The sequence below is a fragment of the Mastomys coucha genome, unplaced genomic scaffold (genome assembly GCF_008632895.1).
Source record: "Mastomys coucha isolate ucsf_1 unplaced genomic scaffold, UCSF_Mcou_1 pScaffold9, whole genome shotgun sequence".
Lineage (NCBI taxonomy): Eukaryota > Metazoa > Chordata > Mammalia > Rodentia > Muridae > Mastomys > Mastomys coucha.
This window is the reverse complement of record NW_022196915.1, coordinates 51,966,987-51,987,720: the sequence shown is the minus strand read 5'-3', so window position 1 is coordinate 51,987,720 and position 20,734 is coordinate 51,966,987. Positions and strand designations below refer to the sequence as shown.

At 45.0% G+C, this 20,734-nt stretch overlaps 1 protein-coding gene across 2 annotated transcripts in view; it reads right to left on the bottom strand.

The window, feature by feature from the left end:
- Positions 1-1,585: 1,585 nt before the first annotated feature.
- Fbxo16 (F-box protein 16) overlaps positions 1,586-20,734 on the bottom strand; it is a 48,794-nt gene continuing 29,645 nt past the window's right edge. The window contains exons 7-9 of one of the 2 annotated variants that reach the window (XM_031361045.1): positions 18,029-18,131; positions 2,657-2,682; positions 1,738-1,851 (exon numbers count right to left, since the gene is read on the bottom strand). In XM_031361045.1, the coding sequence (XP_031216905.1) occupies positions 1,842-1,851; positions 2,657-2,682; positions 18,029-18,131 (139 nt within the window). In that variant the 3' untranslated portion in view covers positions 1,738-1,841. Of the gene's footprint in view, positions 1,852-2,656; positions 2,683-18,028; positions 18,132-20,734 lie in introns of both variants that reach the window. The other variant, XM_031361044.1, reaches the window with a different exon arrangement.

Genomic DNA, 20,734 nt, shown 5'->3' with positions numbered 1-20,734 from the left:
TTCAGTATCCTATCTTGATTCTCCTAATCCTGCCCTATATCATGTATTACTGGCCGAGCCACGTCTCTTACAAATCAGGCCTGAGAAGTGTAGGTCAGAGAGACAGAGAGACTGCCAACATGTAAGAGTTGGGGATCATGGCCCAGGAGGGCTTCAGGCCTGGGTCTGGGGTGGCCAGGAATACAGGTTTTGGTAAGTAATAATTCAGGAGTATGAGAGGGGAGAGTGTGCTAGCAACATGGAGGAGTGAAGTGGCCCAGCCACTGAGCAGGTTAAGGCATATTAAATATAAGGCCGTGAGTGTGTGTGCATGTGTGTGTGTGTGTGTATGCAGGTTAAGGCATATTAAATATAAGGCTGTGAGTGTGTGTGCATGTGTGTGTGTGTGTGTGTGTGTGTGTGTGTGTGTGTGTGTGTGAGTCTTTCATTCCTAGAATCCAGAGCATTGGGCTGGGTAGCAAGGAGCGTGCATTCCGCCACAGGGGAAATAAGAGCAGATTAATCTACTACCGCTACACTAAATGACTTTGTTCTGTTTTCCAGCTACTCCAAAGCGCTTTTAAACTGCTCACATGCCCACTGTAACTCCTTCAGACATGTGCTCTACTATTGTTGATGCCAGAGGTCACCTTTCAGGAGTTAAGTTCTCTCTTTCCACCATGGATTCTAAGGACTGAACTCAGGTCATCAGGCTGACACAGGAAATGCTTTCACTGGCTGAGGCATCCCGCTGGTCCCGCCCTGTACTCTTTCCCTTGAGGATGCTGGTTGTTTTCCATAGTCCTACCCAGACTTACTGCTCAGCCTCGCCAGTTCTCTCTCACCTTAGGAGGCCGGCAGCTAAGGACTACTTCCAGATGGGTGATGCCAGGAGTGTGAAAGAGTGTTCAGAGAGAAGAGTTGGGTACCAGTTGCTTCCCTCCCTGCATTTCTTTGCCACCTCCAACACACCATGTCTGCCAGCCTCTCTCTGAAGGCCGCAGAAGCTGGATCCCAAAACCTCCACTCTCACGTCTCCCTTCATCTCTTTGGCACAAAGGAAGGTTCTCACGGCTGTCAGTCCCAGGGGCTTCCGTATCCTATCTTGATTCTCCTAATCCTGCCCCCATATCGTGTGTTACTGGCTGAGCCATGTCTCTTACAAATCCACATACTGAACTCCTAACTCCCATATTTTATAAAGGGCCTACACTTGACTTAGAAGAAGAGACTCACATAAAGACAGGGAGAAGATGGTCAATGGAGAGAGACCTTGAGACCTTGGTGTCATTTGCTGACACATCATCTCAGACTTCCAGTATTCAGACTCTGAGCTAATTAATACACTTCCATAGTTAAAGCCTCTCAGTCTATGCTGTAGCCCAACATCCTCGGCATCTCCCTTGTCAACTTCTGAAGGAGCCCAGGGTGTCATTCCCTTCCCGGGCCTGGCCTTCCCAGTTTTACCAATGAGGACATCAGACATCCCCTCATCAAACCCAGTGTGTCTACTGCCATATTTCCAAGGGTCTGTATTTGTCACCGTTTCTGCTGTTCATTCTCTTTTCCTCAGGTACACAGAGTCACAGGACCATTCACAGTAAGGTACTTAAGCCAAAAGATTTTAATGGTGAGACTAGCTAGAATCCAGCTCTCGGCTGTGAAGAAGACCTTGTATTTCTAGGGAAGCCCTTCTCCCTCCTTTAATCAGCTTTGACTCTGGAGTCTTGGAGAGGGTGACTGAAGCCCAGGGTGTTTCTGAAGGTGTTCTATCAGAGCTTTGGTTGCTGCTTCAGGATCTGAGGGTGCCCCTGGCAGATGCAGAGGCCAGGCGAGATGAACTGGAACTTTTGGAGGGGAACTCAGGGACATCTAGGGAAGAAAGAATGCCATTAGGGGGAAGGTTGTGGAAGTGCCAAAGGAAGCCATGCAATTAAGCTTCCTATAATAATGTGATGTAACATAATACAGTCATAAGGCAGGTGGGGATTTCTGAAATTCCCCAGGAACTTCTATATCACTCCCATGCAGTCTTCACCTTGAACACTAGTTAAGTGTGTGTGTGTGTGTGTGTGTGTGTGTATTAGCGCATGCCCATACATACACATGAGGACACTGAGTTCATTCCTCAAGAGTCACCCATCTAGGTATTTGGTTTTGTTTTGTTTTGTTTTGTTTTAATACAGGGTCAGTCAGCGGTCTGGGGCTCATCAGTTAGGCCAGGTTGGCCAGTGAGTCCCAGGGATCACTGTCCCTGGCCACCTGTCTCAAGCTCCTAAGTGCCGAGATTATAAGCACACATCACCATCCCTTACTTTTTACATGGGTGCTGAGGGGCAATCTCAGGTCCTCATGCTCACCAGGCAAGCACTTTACAGATGGAGCCATCTCTCCGCCCCCGCCACATTTTCTATGGACCTCGAGAAGATCATGAAAGACAAAGGGTGGGGGGGAGCTATCCACAGCCTCCATTTTAGAAGTAAATGCAAGGAAGGAGCATGCTTGACAGCTACAGTACACAGTCACAGTCACTTCAGTGTCACAGCTGGCTCCGGAGACTTCTGAGTCTTCGACTAGGGAACACCAGCACGGTCTCCATGCCTTTCACTCCACACATCTGCATGCACCCTTTTTCACAAGGCAAATGGCCCAAGGTGACATCCCAACCCCAACTCACGGTGACAACAGATCTCTCCTTAAGGTCTGGCAGTGTGCAGGAAAGGGAGCGGGGGTGGGGGTGGGGGTGGGGGTGGGGGGAAGCAGAGAGTAAGACAATAAGGCAAGCTGAGCTTGAGGCAAGAGGGAGGTGCCTTGTAAAGTTTGCCTTGGAAGCCAGGCACTTAGGAGACAGAGGCAGGTAGGTCTCTGTGGATCTGAAGCCAGATCAGTCTACACAGTGAGGTCCTATCTCAAATAATAAACTCTAAACAGTTTGTCCCTGAGCCCATTAGGAAAGGCATACATCTATAATCCCAGCTGTCTGAATTTAGAGGAGGAAGGGCTGCTGAAAGCTCAAGGCCAGCCTGGGCTACATAGTTCTAGGCTAGCTGACTCAAAACATACCAAACGAACACAAAAAGGCAAAGTAACTAGTTTGCCTTTTCCTTGGCTTCAATTGCATATCAATGAAAGATGATTCTGGTAGCCACAGCCCCTTGCCCACTGTCATTCCCCGCCATGCCACCCCCACCCTACCCCACCCCACCCCACCCCCGTGCTCCTCCTGACCATCTCTACTCCATCTTGTCAGCCAAGGTGCAGATCACGTGAAATCATTAATCCATCTTATGCTCTGACTCATGTGTGGCAGGCTTCCTGTGAATCTTGGAAAATCTCTTCATTTTCATTGATTCCGAAGCCAGTGATTGCTGTCACTTGCTCTCCCCTTAGCTAACTGTCCCTCAAGGCTACACTGTGTGGAATGGTCCTGCCCCACACCTCTGACCTGCCTGAATTCCTAACAGCTAACTCACCCCCCAAGGTCCACTTTCTCCTAGAAGGATCGATGTACAAGGAGGTCTCACATAGCACAGGTTGGCCACTTTGAACTCTTGATCCTGCCTCTGCCTCCCGAGTGCTGGGATTATAGTGACACATGACTACACCCAGAGATTCTAATGCATTATATATTTTTTCAGACACGTGTACATGTGGCAGCCAGAGGTTGACATCAGATGTTTTCCTCAATTGCTCTCCAGCTTCTTTTCTGAGGCATGATCTTTTGTTGACCTGGAGCTTGTTGACTCAGCTAGACTGGCTGTTCAGGAAGCACCACTCTTGTCTCTGTCTTCCCAGAGCTGGGATTGTGGGCATGCTGGGATTGCAAACACACACCACCATGGTCAACTTCTATGTGGACACTGGCTGGGTGTCAAACTCAGGCGTCATGGTTATATGGTAAACATTTTATTGCCCGAGTCATCTGTTCAGCCCTGTCTTTGTGTTTTAGGATAAGATTTCTCTGTGTAGCCCAAGCTGGCCTTGAATTTGCAACATTGCTCTTGCTTCTGCCTCAAGCGCTGGGATTACACATGTGCATGAGCCTACCCATCTTGAATGCTTTCATCTTCTGGGGTTCCTAGTACATCACTGAGCCCTCAATCTTGGCCTTGGTGGTTTAGTCTTGAGCATCACTGTTCATCTCTGTGTCTTGGTCTCCCTGCCTGCAAAGCTGGGGTCTTGTGCTTCACTGTTTCTACAGTGGCCATCTACAGAGATCCAGAATATATTGGATGGTGATTTTTTTCCCCAGAAAAGTAGACAAAACTAGGGCTGAAGTAACACGTAGCCAAGTTCAAAGTGTCTAAGTGTCAATATTGAGGGTGGGGGCAAGGGAATGAGAACATTCCCTTGTTTGACATTTTCTGTGTAGTTTAAGATCCCTGTAGAGACTGATGGGCTCATGCAGGAGACATGCAGGAAAGTTAAAGTTCAAAGCATACCTGGGCTACAAAAAGAGTTCTAGGTCAGCCCCAGGGAATTTAGCTAAACCTTGTCACAAAATAAAGCTGGGTGTGGTGGCACACACACACCTTTGATCCCAGCACTCAGGAGGCAGAAGCAGGTGGATCTCTGTGAGTTTGAGGCCAGCCTGGTCTACAGAGTGAGTTCCAGGACAGCCAGGGCTACACAGAGAAACACTGTTTTGGAAAGAAAAGAAAAGAGAAGAGAAGGGAAGGGAAGTGAAGGGAAGGGAAGAAAAGAAAAGAAAAAGGGGAAGGGGAGGGAAAGGAAGGGAAGGAAAGGAAAAGAAAAGAAAAACAACCCCCACAGAGAGAAAGAGAGAGAGAGAGAGAGAGAGAGAGAGAGAGAGAGAGAGAGAGCATTCAATGGTAAAACAATTGCCAAATACATGTGAGACCCTAGATTCAATCCTCAATACCATAAAAAGGAAAACAAAACAAAACTAAAAATAAACAAACCAGTTGATTTCAGATCCACATCAGGCAAGAGAATAAACGGCAGTGTTCCTTTGTGCCTTCAGGAACATTACAAAGTGCTGCCTGCTGAAGGAGGACAAGGCCTGGCTCTCCTGAGAACAAGACAGGGCTTGTCTGCTCTCACCTCTAACACTTTCAGGTTTAATCCTATTACTGAGCCCTGCTTATCTGTCACTGAATTAGAGGAACCCTTTGCTCAGGAGCCCCAGGCAGCCACAGGCCTGGGCAGGCTCTTTGTCGCCCTCCTTCATGGTGGCAGGTCCCAGGGTTCCCACAGCCTCGCTCCCCCCACCCCACCCCATGGTAGCTCTCCCCACCTGTCCAGACTGTTGGCTTTCTCTCTTCTGCTGAGACCAGTTCTGGGAAGCTGGTTTTCTTATATCTACTTTTCTTGTCCTAGAAAGCAGTTACAGACCCTTTCCAGTTTAAAGCTGGGTTTTTGTTTGTCTGTTTTTTGGGGTGTGTGTGTATGTAAGAACACATGGGCGTGTGAATGTTCATACATGTGTGTGCATGTAGATGTGTGGATGTCCATGTGGAAGCCAGAGGACAACCAGTGTCATTTCTCAGGGGTCATGCACCTTATGCATCTTATTTTTTGAGACAAGATCTCTCAATGGCCTAAACCATGGCTAGCAAGAGAGGCCAGGGACCCCCATTGATCTCTTTGTCTTCACCCTCCCAGCTCTGGGATTACAAGTGTCTACTGCCATGACCAGCTCCCTGCCACACACACCTTACACAGGTGCTCGGACCAAACTCAGGTCCTCATGCTTGCAAGGCAAGCACTTTACCAATGGAGCCATCTCCCCGGACCCAGTTTATGACCTTAGTGTCAGTCTGGTGGTGGTGGTGCACACCTTTAATCCCAGCACTTGAGAGGCAGAAGCTAGCCTGGTCTAAAGAGAGAATTCCAGGATAGCCAGGGCTAGATGGAGAAACCCTGTCTTGAAAAAAATCAGAAGAGAAGGAGAAGGAGAAGAAGACAACGACTTTAGTGTCTGCTTTTTATTCTCTCTCTCTCTCTCTCTCTCTCTCTCTCTCTCTCTCTCTGTGTGTGTGTGTGTGTGTGTGTGTGTGTGTGTGTGTGTGAGAGAGAGAGAGAGAGAGAGAGAGAGAGAGAGAGAGAGAGAGAGAGAGATATGCATGTGTTAGAGATAGTGTCTTACACTGTAGCCCAAGCTGGCTTGGAACTTATCAATATAGCACAGGCTAGTCTCAAACTCTTAGCAATTACAGGCATGAGCCATAAGATTTAAAAGAAAAACAGGGAAGATATATAAAAGGGTGGAAACCTGAAAGGGCTGGACCATGGTCTGCAACACCTGACTTGTTGAAATAACTAGAAATGTTCCCCACTCCAATACCAGGGCTCCCCAAACCTTCTCCTTCCTACTGATCTTTGCTACCTTGCCATGAGCTCCCCTAAATGTCCACCATCTCAAACATAAACTGAGCAACGAGGAAAACTTTAGGAAGGTGACTGTCTTAGTTAGGGTTTTACCGCTATGAACAGACACCATGACCAAGGCAACTCTTACAAAAGACATTTCATTGGGGCTGGCTTACTGGTTCTGAGGTTCAGTTCACTATCATTATGGTCGGAAGCATGTCAGCATCCAGGCAGGCATGATGCTGGAGGAACTGAGAGTTCTACATCTTGTTCTGAAGGCTTTGATTGGCTCCAAGGTGGCTAGGAGAAGCCCACTCCCACAGTGACACACTTCCTGCAACAAGGCCACACCTCCCAATAGTGCCACTCCCTGGGCCAAGCATAGTCAAACCACCATAGTGACAGAACTAATTTCAAGTGGTTCATTTGATCCCTGAATGCCTCAGGTTAAATCTGTTTTCAATAACCCTTCCTCCTACACGGGGTTTCTTCCCCAACATCTCCAACAGGGTCTCAGAGATTTTTCTCCCTTTCTTTAAAATTCAAGTTTCTTTATTTTTTTCATAGGCTACTTTTCTACATAATTTAATACTCAAAAGACAAGAAAGTGCTCAATTAAACTTTCCCTCTGTTCATCTCCTGTGTTCCCTTTTACAAGGCCAGTCAAGGTTATGTGTTGCTTTATATCCTTCTAAAGATATTGTGTGCAATCACAATGTTCACAATAAATATAAGTGCAAATGTACACAGAAAATACAAGCATTGTCCATGGGAACACATGCACATGTGCGCACACCACACACATGTCAACACAAATACATAGGGTTAGATATTGTCCCTCTGTCTTTTAAAAATATTTTTGTTTCTTCTTTGACAATTTCATAATGCATATAATTTATTTTGATCATATCTGCCCCCTATTACCCTCCCTGACCCCTCCCACTTCCTCTGAATCTCTTCTTCCCAGTAAGTCCTTCCCCTGCCTTCATGGCTTTTAAATTCTCAATACTGTAACTCTGAGTTTAATTAGTGCTCACTGGAACATGGGCAACTTACCAGTGGCCACAGCACTGAAGAAAAAAATGACTCCTGCTCCTCCAGCAGTCATAATGTCAACGCTCCTTAGCTAGAGCTGGGACTGCATGAGCCCACCCCCGTTCATGATGGATAGTTGAGTGTCCCCTTCTTGTGTGGGTCTTGTGCAGCTAACCACAGCTGCTTCAAGCTCAGCATTTCTACAGTGTAATCGATGGAATTTGCTTACTTCCTGGGCAGCTGGTACCTAGATCATCATGGCTGAATCTACTTCTACTCTCTTTCCAGATTTCTGGCTCTTACATCCAGACCTCCTCTGAATGGTTCTCTTGGAGACCTACAAGTCCCTCAAGCCTGCTGTGTCTGCCGGTTTCTGGCCTCAATTGGTGCTTTCCCCCTCTAGCCTATAAGCCACCAGAGGGCTTATCCTGCTGTTTCCCTAGTGCCTGGTCTAATGCCTGCCAACTATTTGTTGAATCAGTGAGATCTATCCCTGTGGTTCCTTCTTTTATTACAGGACAGAGGGTGCTGCTGATGGGTTGGATGCTGGAACAGCGGGTGTGAGGACCCAGAGGCTGCTGAAGCAGAGGGTTCCATGAAGCAGTAGTGCCCTAGAAAAATGGTAAGCTGGAAACCACCTGAATGAATAAGTTGATAGACAGACAGACCTGCGATTTTCATCCTGTGGTTGATTAAAAAAAAAAAAAATCATGTTATGTGCAGCCACTTGGGAATTATCAGCTATATGAATAACACGGGTATGCCCGTGGATCAATTGAAAGAGCTAGGCAAAGTACTTAGTGAGTATGGCGAATAAGGAGACACAGTACTGAGGACAGCGTGTAAGGTGCACCGGTGGCCCTTCCAGAAAGCAAATGGCCATCGATGTAAGTATCTAGAATCAAACATACCTTACTTAGTTCACTTCATCTTTCCAGCACTTCTGTAATGTGGAAAAAAGAAAAAGAAAAGAAAAGAAAAGAAAAGAATAGGGCAGAGCCGAGCACAGGCATGTGCCTACAGTCCCAAGTACTTGGGAAGCTGAAGCAGGAGGATCATTTGAGTTCACTTATTTGAGGCCAATAAAATGAGACTCCATGTCAGAGAGGTTGGGGGGGGGGTTGTGGAGGAACATGGCAAATCTTTACTTTGTAGAAGACCTCACCACTTCCTTTAATGTTTCAGAATTATGTCCCTTATTTTTATATCACGACTCCTAGTTCAGGTTACTACACTGTGTCTAAGTGTGGATTATTATTATTTGACTGAGATGATTTAAGCACTGGCTGGTGACTGTCAGGGGAGATGAAGGCTCACTGAGTCCTTCCCGGGCAAGATCTATGAGAAGCGATGGCTGAGTTGTTTCTGCCCGCTATTCTGTAAGGAAGACCCCTGCCCTGTTGCTATGGAGCCCAGAAATCTGCTCAGGCTCCTGGTCAGGACCCTGCCTTGGTCAGCACCGGTGGGATGGTGTCCCTTTCCTCCCCTCTCATCTTGGAGAAACAGAAATGGTATATTAGGGAGAAATCACCAGCACGCCTAGAAGATGCTTCCAGCATGGCTTTGTTCTTGGTTTTCCTGAGGCAAAACTGTCAGCTGCAGAAGAAGATGAGGCAATGTAGCCAGGGTTTTGAAACCGTAACCCAAGACTTCAAGTTTCTGCCACTCAGCCATCCAAGTAGACGAAATAAGGCAGATATGTGGCAAAACACACACAGGCCATACATGTGGGCTGAGGGCTGACCCCTGCTTTAAAACACCCACTTCTTAGTGCACGGGATTTTTAGTAGATTTTCAACAAAGCCCCATAGCCCCATATTACCAAATGCTGCACACACACAGAAATGCACACACACATATATACATATACACAAATACATAATATATGCATACATATAAAACACATTTACATACATGCATATACACAAATACACACACATATACAAACACATAAATTCTCACAATACAGATGTATATGCAATATACACATACACAAATTCACATGGATATACACACATGCATTTATACATAAATATACACATACATTAACACATATACACACATGCACATATACATACATATTCACATACATACACATGCATGCACGTACACAGATGCTTGTATAGATGCACCATCCACTACTTACATTCATATATAGTTTAAATACTATGAGTGAAGTGATTAAAACCTGTCATCATGGATATGCACATAACTAATAACATATAATTCACAAGTAAAGATTCTTTCCTGACAGATCCTAAGTAGATACTACTTTGTGCCAAATGTTTTGGTTTAAATAGCCATTTGGCATCTGTCTAAATGTTTGGTGACAGAGAAGCAGGAAGGCTCCTCTCAGTGGGAAATGCTGAGGTCATTCATTATATCTAGAATGCTGACACAGGGGCTATGAGACTGAGCATACACTCAGCTCCCTGAGCAGTAAAAGAGAATGCTGGCTCTAGACCGGGTTCCCAGGCCTTTTCCTTTCAACACCAAAAGCCAGAGTTGATGGTGGTATATTCAGTATGGGAGGGCAGAGTGAAGCATTAACAGTACCAAGGAGCCAGTGAGGAAATGTACACAAATACATAACATATATACAAACAGACACATAATAGGTATACAAACAGAAACAGAGAGGCACAGTGACGCAGAGGCCACATGGGCAAAGAAAACACAAGGTTTGCACTTTTATTCCATTTTGAGACAGAGTTTCTGGCCCAGGATGACCTTGAACTCCTGTGGTCAAGGTTGACATTGAACTGATTCTCCTCCATCACCTAAGGTCTGGGATTACAGATGCAGCCACCATGCTCAGTTTATGTGGTGGATTATGAGAATTGAATGCAGAGTTTTATGAATGCTAGGCAAGCATATGAGCCACAGCCCCACCCACTTCAGAAGGCAAACAAAGAGGAAAGGAAACTGGGGGAAGATGGGTATAGTCTGAACACTGCCGAGACTGGTGGGAGCCCCTGGCCTCGACCTTCCATCTGGTCTGTAGGGCTGGTCTTTCTCTGCCAATTCCTCTTTTTTGATCTGTCCCTCACACCTGCTGTGTGGTCCTAGGTGTGATTTAGTTTTTTTTTTTTCTTAAACTAACTGTGGCTAGTTACAGTAATCATTATCTGAGGTGCTGGGGAGCAGAGGTATTCGATTTGGGAACATTTACGTATAGGTGATGAGACACCTTAGGGATGAGCCCTGAGTCTACAGAGGAAACTCACTGATGTTCTGTGTACACCGCATACACGTATCCTAAAGGTGAGTGTCTGGGATATTTTCCATGCACTTTACTTCTTTCTGTGACCTGTGTTAGGAGGTCAGGTGTGGAATTTTCCCTGGTGTCACTTGGAAAATGTGATGTTTAGTTTTAGTTGTCAACTTGACACAACCTGAAATCACTTGGAAAAAGAGTCCCAGTGGGAAACTGCCTCGATCAGGTTGGCCTATAGACATGTCTATGTGGGTCTGTCTTTATCGCCTTAATTGATGCGGGAAGGCCCAGCCTGGAAAAAACAATGGGTGGCACTAGTTTGGGGTTCTGGCCTATATAAATGTAGAGTAGTGCTGAGCACCAACAAACATGCATGCACCCATTTTCTCTCCACTCTTCAGATATAACTAGATGCTTCTAGTTTCTGCCTTGACTTTACTTCAATGATGTATTGTAACTCAGGATTTCGAGCCAAATAAACCGCTCCTCCCTTAAGGTACTTAATGTCAGGGAATCGTATACAGCCAACAGAAGCGGCATGAGAACACAGAGCATTTCAGATTTGGGCTTTTCAGATTAGGGATGTGCCATGCATATTACCATGACTGGCAACTACTGGAGGGCGCTTACTTTGAGCTAAGCACTAACTGCCTCACTTCCTCTCAACCCCGTATCAGTCCAATTAATTGTCTCCATTTTTCCAGGTGAGGAAATAGTCCCCAGAAAGCTTAAATGTCCTGGGTTAAATTTCCAAGCTACTAAAGTAGTGATACTAGGCATTGAGTCGAGGTTATCCGAGTCCTACTCAGTTCTTAGACAGCAAAGTAAACATGAAAGATGGTGTGTAATGGAAGAGAACACAAACACATAGTAGGTGCTTGTGATTGCTAGTGTTGGCATCAACTTGACAAGATCTAGAATCAGCTGGGAGTTGGGTCTCTGTGTCTATCTTTGAGGGATTGTCTTAAGTTAATGAATGTGCAAAGACCCAACTTGACTATGGGTGGGACCACTGCAAGCAGGGAATGCAGGACTGTATAAAATGGAGAAGATAAACTAAGTTCTAGTATGTGCTCCTTCATTCATTGCTCTTTGGGCTTGACTGTGAATGTAATGTGACAGGCTGTTTCAAGTCCCTGCTGCCTTGATTTTCCCACAATGATAAACTCTAACCCCAAGCTGCTAGCTAAATGAACCATTTCCCCATAAGTTGCTTTTGTTGGAGTATTTTAACACAGCATTGAAAAAAGAAACCTAGACAGATACAGGTATCAAGGTGTGTTTTTGCTGCTGTTGTAAAGCCCAACCTTATGGCTTCTAGGCCTTTGGAAATATTTTGTGGGAGGAATATGGAAGACTTTGAAACTTTGTGCCAGAACAACCATTGAATGCTGTGGTGGTTTGCATAGGTATGGGCCCTAGACTCGTGTGTTTGAATGCTTGGCCCATGGGAGTGGCACTATTAGGAGGTATGGCCTTAGAGTGGCCTTGTTGGAGGAATTCTGTCACTGTTGGGGTGGGCTTTAAGGTCTCATAAATGCTAAAACACCAGCGTGGAGTAAGAGTCTCCTGGCCGCCTTCCGATCAGGATGGAGAACTGTCAGCTCCTTCTCTAGGACCATGTCTGCCTGTACGCTGCCATGCTTCCTATCGTGATGATAATGGACTGAACCTCTGAACTGTAAGCCAGCCCCAATTAAATGTTGTCCTTTATGAGAGTTGCCTTGGTCACGGTACCCTCCCCCATAGCCATAAACCCCTAACGAAGACAAATGCTATGAGCCTTGCCAAGATGGACTATTATCTAAACAAATTCTTTCTTCCTTAAATTGCCTATGTGAGGGTATTTAATCACAACAGTGAAAGAAAGTAACATGATTTTTATTTATATCTTACATTTATGTGCTAACACAAACCCTGTAAGATAAAGGCCATGATTCCCATTTTACAGATGGAGAAAATGAGGCTCAGAGAAACTATCTTACCCACAGTCATGCCATTTAGCAAAAGATTCCAATTTCATCTCTATGCATAGCCACATTCTTTCTGCTTCTTTCCAAATGATATCTCCAAGTATTTCTTTGGTGGAATTAAATTATTTAAAATCACTCTGGTGGAAATGTGTAGTTTTGCATATCCAAACCAAATAGATATTATAAAACAAACGGGGAGAGTTTGCTGGAATTTGAAAGCAGTCATTGATGACTGTCAGCAGGAAACCAGTTTAAATTCTCTTTTGTAACTTCTTTCGTCTTAGGGAATCTTATTTTCCAAAGTTCAAAGAAAAAGATGAGAGAGTAAACAAGAATTATTGGCTTAAAATTCTCAAATGGAATGGCTTACCTTTGGCATTCTATCTCATGCTAGTGTAACCACAGCCATGGCCTCCAGGAAAGGAGAAGAGGAAGCATGCACACACTCATTAGGCACCCAGGGGACCCTGTAGAGTCAGGATCCAGCCTGGAAGGTGTGTGCGTATGTGTGTGCATTTGTAGGTGAAAGCATCACCTCCGGTGTGGTTCCTTGGATATAATCTACCTTGGTTTTTGAGATAGGATCTCCTACTGGTGGAGGACTTAGCAGTTAGGCCAGGCTGGCTAGTTAGGGAGCCTTAAGCATCCCCTCATCCTTGCCTACCCAGCACAAGGATTGCAAACACATGCCACACCACTCCTGGCTCCCCCACCCCCCACTCTCTCAGCTCTGTGGGTTCTAGGCATTGAACTGAGGGATGGCCATATTCTTGAAAGGCAAGCACTTTACCAACAAATTCTCTCCCTAATGTCCACCCCCCCCCCCGCCCCTGGGCTTAGAATATACTTTAACAATGACAACATTTTATACATGGGAAGACAGAAGCTCTAAAAGACTGACTGTTCAAGTGGAAACGGAACCCAAGCTTCTTCCACTCTTTCTACCACGCCGTTCGGAATTATTTTAGCATACATTTTTTTCTCTCCTCCTATTTGATTTAGCAAGGCACAATGAGAATGCTTAAAGAAACATTTAAAAAAAAAAGTCATCAGGATACTAAGAGTAAAGTGATCCTGGAAAGAGGTGAAGAAGGTAATTGCCTTCTGGAGGCTGGAATTAGCATCGGGTCTTATCTAAGGCAATTACAGAGAATCAGTGGGTAATTAAAGGCTCAACAGCTTTCTGAAATCCCGGCCCAGACACGACCTGGAAAGCAAGGACTAACTTCCAAGGAAAAGTCCAATGGAGGCAAAGGCATGTGCATTTTATACTCAACCTGGTGGGAAGAAAAGGTCAAAATAAGAGGTCAGCTCAGGTTGTGGGGTGCAATACAGCTGGAGAGCTGGCTCAGTGGTTAAGAGCACTAGCTGCTCTTCAGAGGCCCAAGGTTGGAGTTACAGCTCCACACAGCAGGAAGTAATCATCTGCAACTCCAGTTCCCGAGGATCTGACACCCTCTTCTGGCTTCTGTGGACACTGCATGATGTGGGGCGCCAACATACATGCAGGCAAAACACATGAGCATGTCAAAATGAATTCTCCCCGTCCCCACCGTGTGTGTTTGTGTGTGTGTGTGTGAGTGTGTGTGTGTGATGTCATCTGTGGTCCTATGAGTCTAATTCCAGGAAGTCTGATGATACTCACAAACTGGATTTTTGTATCATCTCAAGAGACTTTTGTTTCCTTGAGCTTTGAGACTTGTAAGCCCTTACTTATTTGTATATATAAAGTGAGTAGAATTTACCACAGATATTTCGCTGGTCTCAGGCACTGTAGGCTTAGGCTTCCCCTCCTCTGCATCCTGGTGTCTGCTAACTCCATGCTCTTCCTGCCCCATTCCTTTCTACAGTCACCAAAGCCTCCTGGCAGGGAGACAGACCCTCCTTCTCTAACCGGTATGTGTGTGTGTGTCCCTGCAGGGAGACAGACCTTCAGACATAGGGGGAAAGTGGTGTGTGTGTGTGTGTGTGTGTGTGTGTGTGTGTGTGTGTGTGTGAGAGAGAGAGAGAGAGAGAGAGAGAGTTTTGATACCAGAGTGAAAAATCTTTGAAGTTTAAAGAGCAGGGCATTGTGATGTTTGTACTTTTCGCTTGCTCTGTTTGGGATGGGATCCCATCATAACTAACAATAGCGAGGATTTCTTCATCTGTATGAACATTTCCCAGAAAATCTTGGAGAATTCAAAGCATCCCCAACCAGATCTAAACTTAATTCCTGTCTTCTAGCAGATGTTAGCAGTCAGCTACATCCCAGGCAGCCCCTGGGGATCTCAGGAGGAAGAGAGAACACAAGAGAATGCTGGCTTCCTATATCTTCATGGCTGTTAAGCAGGAATCAGGCAAGCTCACAGTTCCACGTGTAAATTAGAGGTGGCTGCCCTGGGGACATCTCACTTGCTCTGAGGAGACAAGCAGAAGAGAAGCTGGTCCCCCCAGCTGCAGCTGGGACCCTAGCGCAGGCCCACAGAGTATCTGTTGTGCTCTTTCCTAGTGGTCTCCGCTTCCTTCTCCAGGCCTTTCCATGTAACAACACTTTACCTTCTCCAACTACCATGCATCCTCTCTCGCACAGGACAGGCACAAGCCCCAGATTACTGTAGTCTCAGGCAGAGACTCTGGTTGGCTGATGGAGGCATGCAGCTTTTATCTGTGCAGTTAGCACTGGCAGCTCCCCCAACCCATTACTCTTCCCCCACAAACCTGTTGAAAAGATCTTAGAACTTCCCATTAAAGTCCCTCCTTGGAATCACTTTGGGTGCGGTCACATGTGTCACAATGTTTCCCCCTCCTTAGGAAGGATAATGTCTTCAGTGCCCACTCCCTTCCCTCTCCAGGCTCCCTCAGCAGCTCATCACCATCACAAGGGATTGAGGGGAGGAGGCACGGGGGTCTCGGTTAGTTCAGGCTGGCCTTGAACTTGATATGTAGCTGAGGATAACCTTGAAGTTCTGCTCCTCCTGCCTCACCTTCCAGTACTGGGTTTCCAGGTATGAGCCACCACGACCAGGTTATGCGGGGCTGGGGATTGAAGCCAGGACTTCATGCATGCTAGGTTGTGGGGTTTCCTTCCCCAGGACTGTAGCCTATAGTGAGGGCAAGCTGCCACGCTGTAGGAGAGGGGTCCTGAGCTACCACATTGCAGCCTCAACAGCTAAGCTTGTCCCATAGGCCAGCATATCACAGGCATGAGTCAAAGTCCACAGCATAGTTCTGGGGGGATCGGTTAATTATACTCCATGTTCTTTATCAAAACTACCAAATGTATGTAGTAATTATAATTAGTATACTTATAAGACCAAACAAGTAGATATTAATAATCATATATTTAGTAATTGCTAATTGTCCTCTGTCACTAATTCATCTGGTCTTTCCTGTTAGCCCTAATTAGCACAACCTCTTCATGGTTATTGTATTTATTTACTCATTCATTCATTCATTCATTCATTCATTCATTTACCTATGCTTTTGAGGTAATGTCTTGCAGTTGGCTCTGGCTGGCCTGGAATGTGTGCCGATCCTTCTCATGCCTCAACCTCCCCAATGTTGGGTTTACTGGGTGTGTCAGCACACCTAACCACTTTTTTTCCTTTGGTATTTCGAGAGAGGGTTTCTTTGTGTAGTCATGGCTGTCCTGGAACTTGCTAGACCAGGCTACCCTTAGACTCACAGAGATCCACCTGCCTCTGCCTCCTCGTACTGGGATTATAGGCATATACCTCTACTGCCCAGCATCTATATGCTTTTTAATGTCTTCATTGGTGGTGGGGGCACAGGGTCTTACCTAGCCCAGGCTGGCCTTGAACTTGCTATGTAGCTAAGGATAACCTTGAAGTTCTGATCCTCCTGCCTCACCTCCTCAGTTCTGGGTTTCTAGGTATGAGCCACCATGACCAGCTGGGGATTGAACCCAGGACTTCATGCATTCTAGGTAAGTACTCCACCTGCTGAGTTACATCTTCAGCCCTCTACTTTTAAATCTTAAAAAAAATATATATATATATTTAATTTTTATTTTATGTGTATTGGCGTGAAGGTGTCAGATCCTCTGGAACTGGAGTTACAGACAGTTGTGAGCCTCCATGTGGGTACTATGAATTGAACTCGAGACCTCTGGAGGAGTGGCCAGTGCTCTTAACCACTGAGCCATTTCTCCAGCCCCTACTTTTGAATTCTAAAGAGTACTTTAAGAAACTTCTGCCAGTGTTTGATAGATGGTTAATATCCAAAGCCATAGATTTTTGTGCTTTTCAAGCTGGAGAAACATTCAATTGCATTGATTATTTCTAAGCATACAACCAACCCCTATTATCTTCATATTCTCTCTGTCTCTGTCTCTCTGTCTCTGTATCTCTCTGTCTCCCTCCCTCTCTCCTTCCATCCCTCCCTCCCTCTTTCCTTCCCTCTCCCTTGCCTCTATCTCTGTCTCTCTGGTATTTTGAGTTCAGTCTCTAGTCCTGAGTGCTAGAATTGAGTGGGCTGCAGTATCCGGCTCAAATTCTTGTGGAAACCAGGTAGAAGGTCTCATAATGGCCATGTGATAAGATTCATACTGTCTGCTGTTGGTGTTGTGTTTGTAATTTGGTTTTTCACAATCAGCAGATTCATGGACATCACTCCTTGGTCCAAGCTTCACAGCCTGTACATACCTTCAAGGAGCCTGCCCCAGTGCAGGAGAACTGGTCTTCAGTACATAGGCAGGTCTATTTTAAGAAGCTCCTCTTTCTCTCTCTCTCTCTCTCTCTCTCTCTCTCTCTCTCTCTCTCTCTCTCTCTCTCCAATCTCCAATATAACACTTGAAAATACATTGCAGCAGAAAGTAGCAGATTCTCAACCAGAACTGTCTGGGTGCAGATTATCCCACCAATTGATATCCATTCTCTATTAATTTTCCTGGAGTGTGTCTTCAGTTTTTCTCTCCATTCTTATTACATTACATGCACTTTTAATTCCACACATATCCTTCTTACTTTGCTCTAAAACCTCTCATAATGTGGTAAAAGAGAACCCCTGTGGTCCAAATCACAATTTCAGAAACTCTGCTACAAATTAACTGTGCTCCCTGGTCACAGTTACTGACATTATTTTGTTGCTGGTTACCTGCTTTTTAACTGGAGTCAGAAAAAAATTTAACTCAGTGTTTTGGAGTCAGTTTACCCATTTATTTGTTCATTTCTTTTTGAGCCCAGGTTGGCTTTGAGCTTGCTATGTAGCCAAAGATGACCCAGACCTTCTAATCCTTCCGCCTCTATCTCCCAAGGGCTAAGACTACAGGCAGGTGATGCTGAGAGGTTTTTGCTGTGCTGGGGATGGGAGCCAGGACTGTGTGCTGGCAGTTGCTCCAGCAACGGAGCAGCACCTCTAGCCCCAGAGACCAAGGTTTAAACAACCACTTGATGATTCTGATTTAGCCAACAAATTCAATTTCACAAATAGGATTAGGGATCAGGGTAATTTCCTGATTACGGGAGGAGTCTTTTGTAAGCAGACTTACCAATGACTGCGCTTGCCTGAGCCTGGCTCTGTCTTGAAGCTTATTTTTCTTATCTCGCAACTGCCTCTTGAAGTCTGAGGTCACTTCGTTTCTTTTTCTTCTTCTGCAAAATTGCAAAGTGATGGAAACATTATAACAGGTCATTTTAAGTCTTTAGCAATCCACATAGGGTTTTTTTTTTTTTTTCATTTTTTGACTCTTGTTGGTGCAGTGATTGCCTTCACGCCACTGGAAATGAATCAAACGTCTGTCTATAGAGAGCTTGTTCAACTAACCCTGGCATAGTAACACAAGGGATAGCTCTTAGCTGTAAAAAGAAAGGCAGAATGTTTCTATAGACAATGCAGAGTGAGCCTCAGGATACAATGACACATGAAAAAGAAAACCAGGTAAAGAAAAGTAAACATACTATATGCTGCTGTTCATCTCAGGGGACATCTAAAAACATGTCTGCTACTTGCCAATACTTTTTTAAACATTGTTTTTATTTTATGTGTATGAGTGTTTTGCCTATATGTTTGTATATGCAGTGCTCGTGGGAGCCAAAAGAGGGCATCGGATCCCCGGGAACTAGAGTTACTGGCCGTTTTGTGCTGCCGTGGAGGAGGCTAGGAACTGAACTCAGGTCCTCTGCAAGAACAGTAGTCCTTGTACTTTCTATTGTTAAATTTTATTATTACTTTGGTTTGTACCATTTTGTTATTATTGATTGATTTGTTTGTTTGTCTCTGAGGCAGGGTCTTACTATATAAGCCTTGCTGGCTGTTTCTGAAACTTGTGGTGCAGATCAGGCTGCCCTAAAACTCCTGCTGATCACTCTGTCTCTGACTCCTAAGTTTTGGGATCACAGGCCTGCACCACTATGTCCAGCTCTTTGAACTTTTTAAAATGGAAGACTGATACAAAAATTTGAAAAATCATTAATAGCAGGTAGGATTCTCATGTGAATCCATCAGAAACAATCTGGAGTCTTAGGGGCAAAAGCGAGACTCCCCCAAACATAACCTTATTTTGTATACTTGACTTGAGAACCATATAAAATGTTCTCCAGAGCATAAGCTAAGATGAAAAAACAAAAAGCAAAATTAAACAAGCTTGATTCGGACCACAAAGTTGGTGGCACTGCCATACACAAAGCAGGTTTTTCTTTTGCTTCTAACACCATTGTTTATCTGAATATTCTTTCTTTGTTTTGTTTGTTTGTTTGTTTGTGGGAGTGTTTGTTTTAATAGACAGGATCTATTTTATGTAGTCCTGGCTGGCTTGGATCTCACACTGTAGACCAAGCTGACTTCAAACTCACAGAGACACACCTGGCTCTGCCCTCTCTGCCTCTGCCTCTGAGTATTGGGGTTAAAGGTATGCACCACCATGCCCAGACTATCTGAATACTCTTAGTAGGGTATCTGCAAAGATAAAAGTACAGACCAGGAAATCTGAAACTATTTCAATAATTATGTATATTAGTATTAACACTTGTTTATTATCATGCACGCTAAGAGAAGGCAGAGGCCACCAATCCTCAGCCCACAGGGAAGTCCAGCCTGCTACTGAATTTTGTTCATAAAGTTGAATCAGAAAACAGTGTTGTATATGTGTTGTCTAGGCCATCTTTCAGAGTATGTTATCAGAGCTGAGCGGTTGTACCACAGAGCATATGTCCTGCAAAGTCTAAAATATCTCCTGTCTGGCCCTTTATAGAATAAGTTTGCCTGAAATAGTAGATCTAGGTAATGCGCTTCCATGGTTACCAACAATACAGAAAGAACCCGAAATGGATGTGCATGTCTTTGTTCATATATTCTAGATCCTCTAGTCCCGACGATCAGTGTGGCTGGGGACAGAGGACAGAGGACATGAGAAGATGCACAGTGGTAGGGTACTCCTCAAAGTCCAGAGTGTGGGAAGCATGGCAAATGGCAAATTCCTTCAACAAATTGCGGGAAGGGGGGGCAATTAAGTACTTGTTTAAGTAGAAGATCTAGAAGACTAAGGTAGGGATCCCAGCCTTGAGTAGCTATTGGCAGCACTTGGCTGTTCTTGGCTCCACTGAACCCTGCACATCTATGCAGTTGGGTTCTGTGGTGGATTGCAGAAATGACAAACCCCTCCTCCACACGTCAACATGCAGCTCCTAAGATGAAGACACTTGTCTGCCGAGTCACATAGCACCATTATGTCTTAGGAAATAAACATTGTTTAATATCACTTAATTCACAATCCATATTCAAACTCCTGCAGTTGTCCTAAGAATGCCTTTTGTCGTTTCTTTTTCCCTTCCCTCCCTCCTACCCTCCATCTCTTTCCTCCTTCCTTCTCTCCCTTCCTCTCCCCCTCCCTCCTGCTCATTCCACTGGAATTCCTCTAGATTCAAGCTACATTTGGTCATAGATCCTAGAACTCTCCCCATCTTCTCCTTTCCTCAGTACACAGATTTTTTTTTTTTTTTTTGAAGCCAGCTTCTAAAATGTCCCAGGGAACTTAGCACAGGCTAGCTTCCCTTCATTGTTTCCTTACAGCATCTCTCACTTGCTTCTTTGTCACTTATATGTTTACAAAAATAGAAAGTTCTTCCAGACACATAATTAGTTTCCAGTCAGAATTTGAGCAGGGTGTTTGTATTTAAAAGTCTTGTATTCTCAGGCAGTGGTGGCACATGCCTTTAATCCCAGCACTTGGGAGGCAGAGGCAGGTGGATTTCTGAGT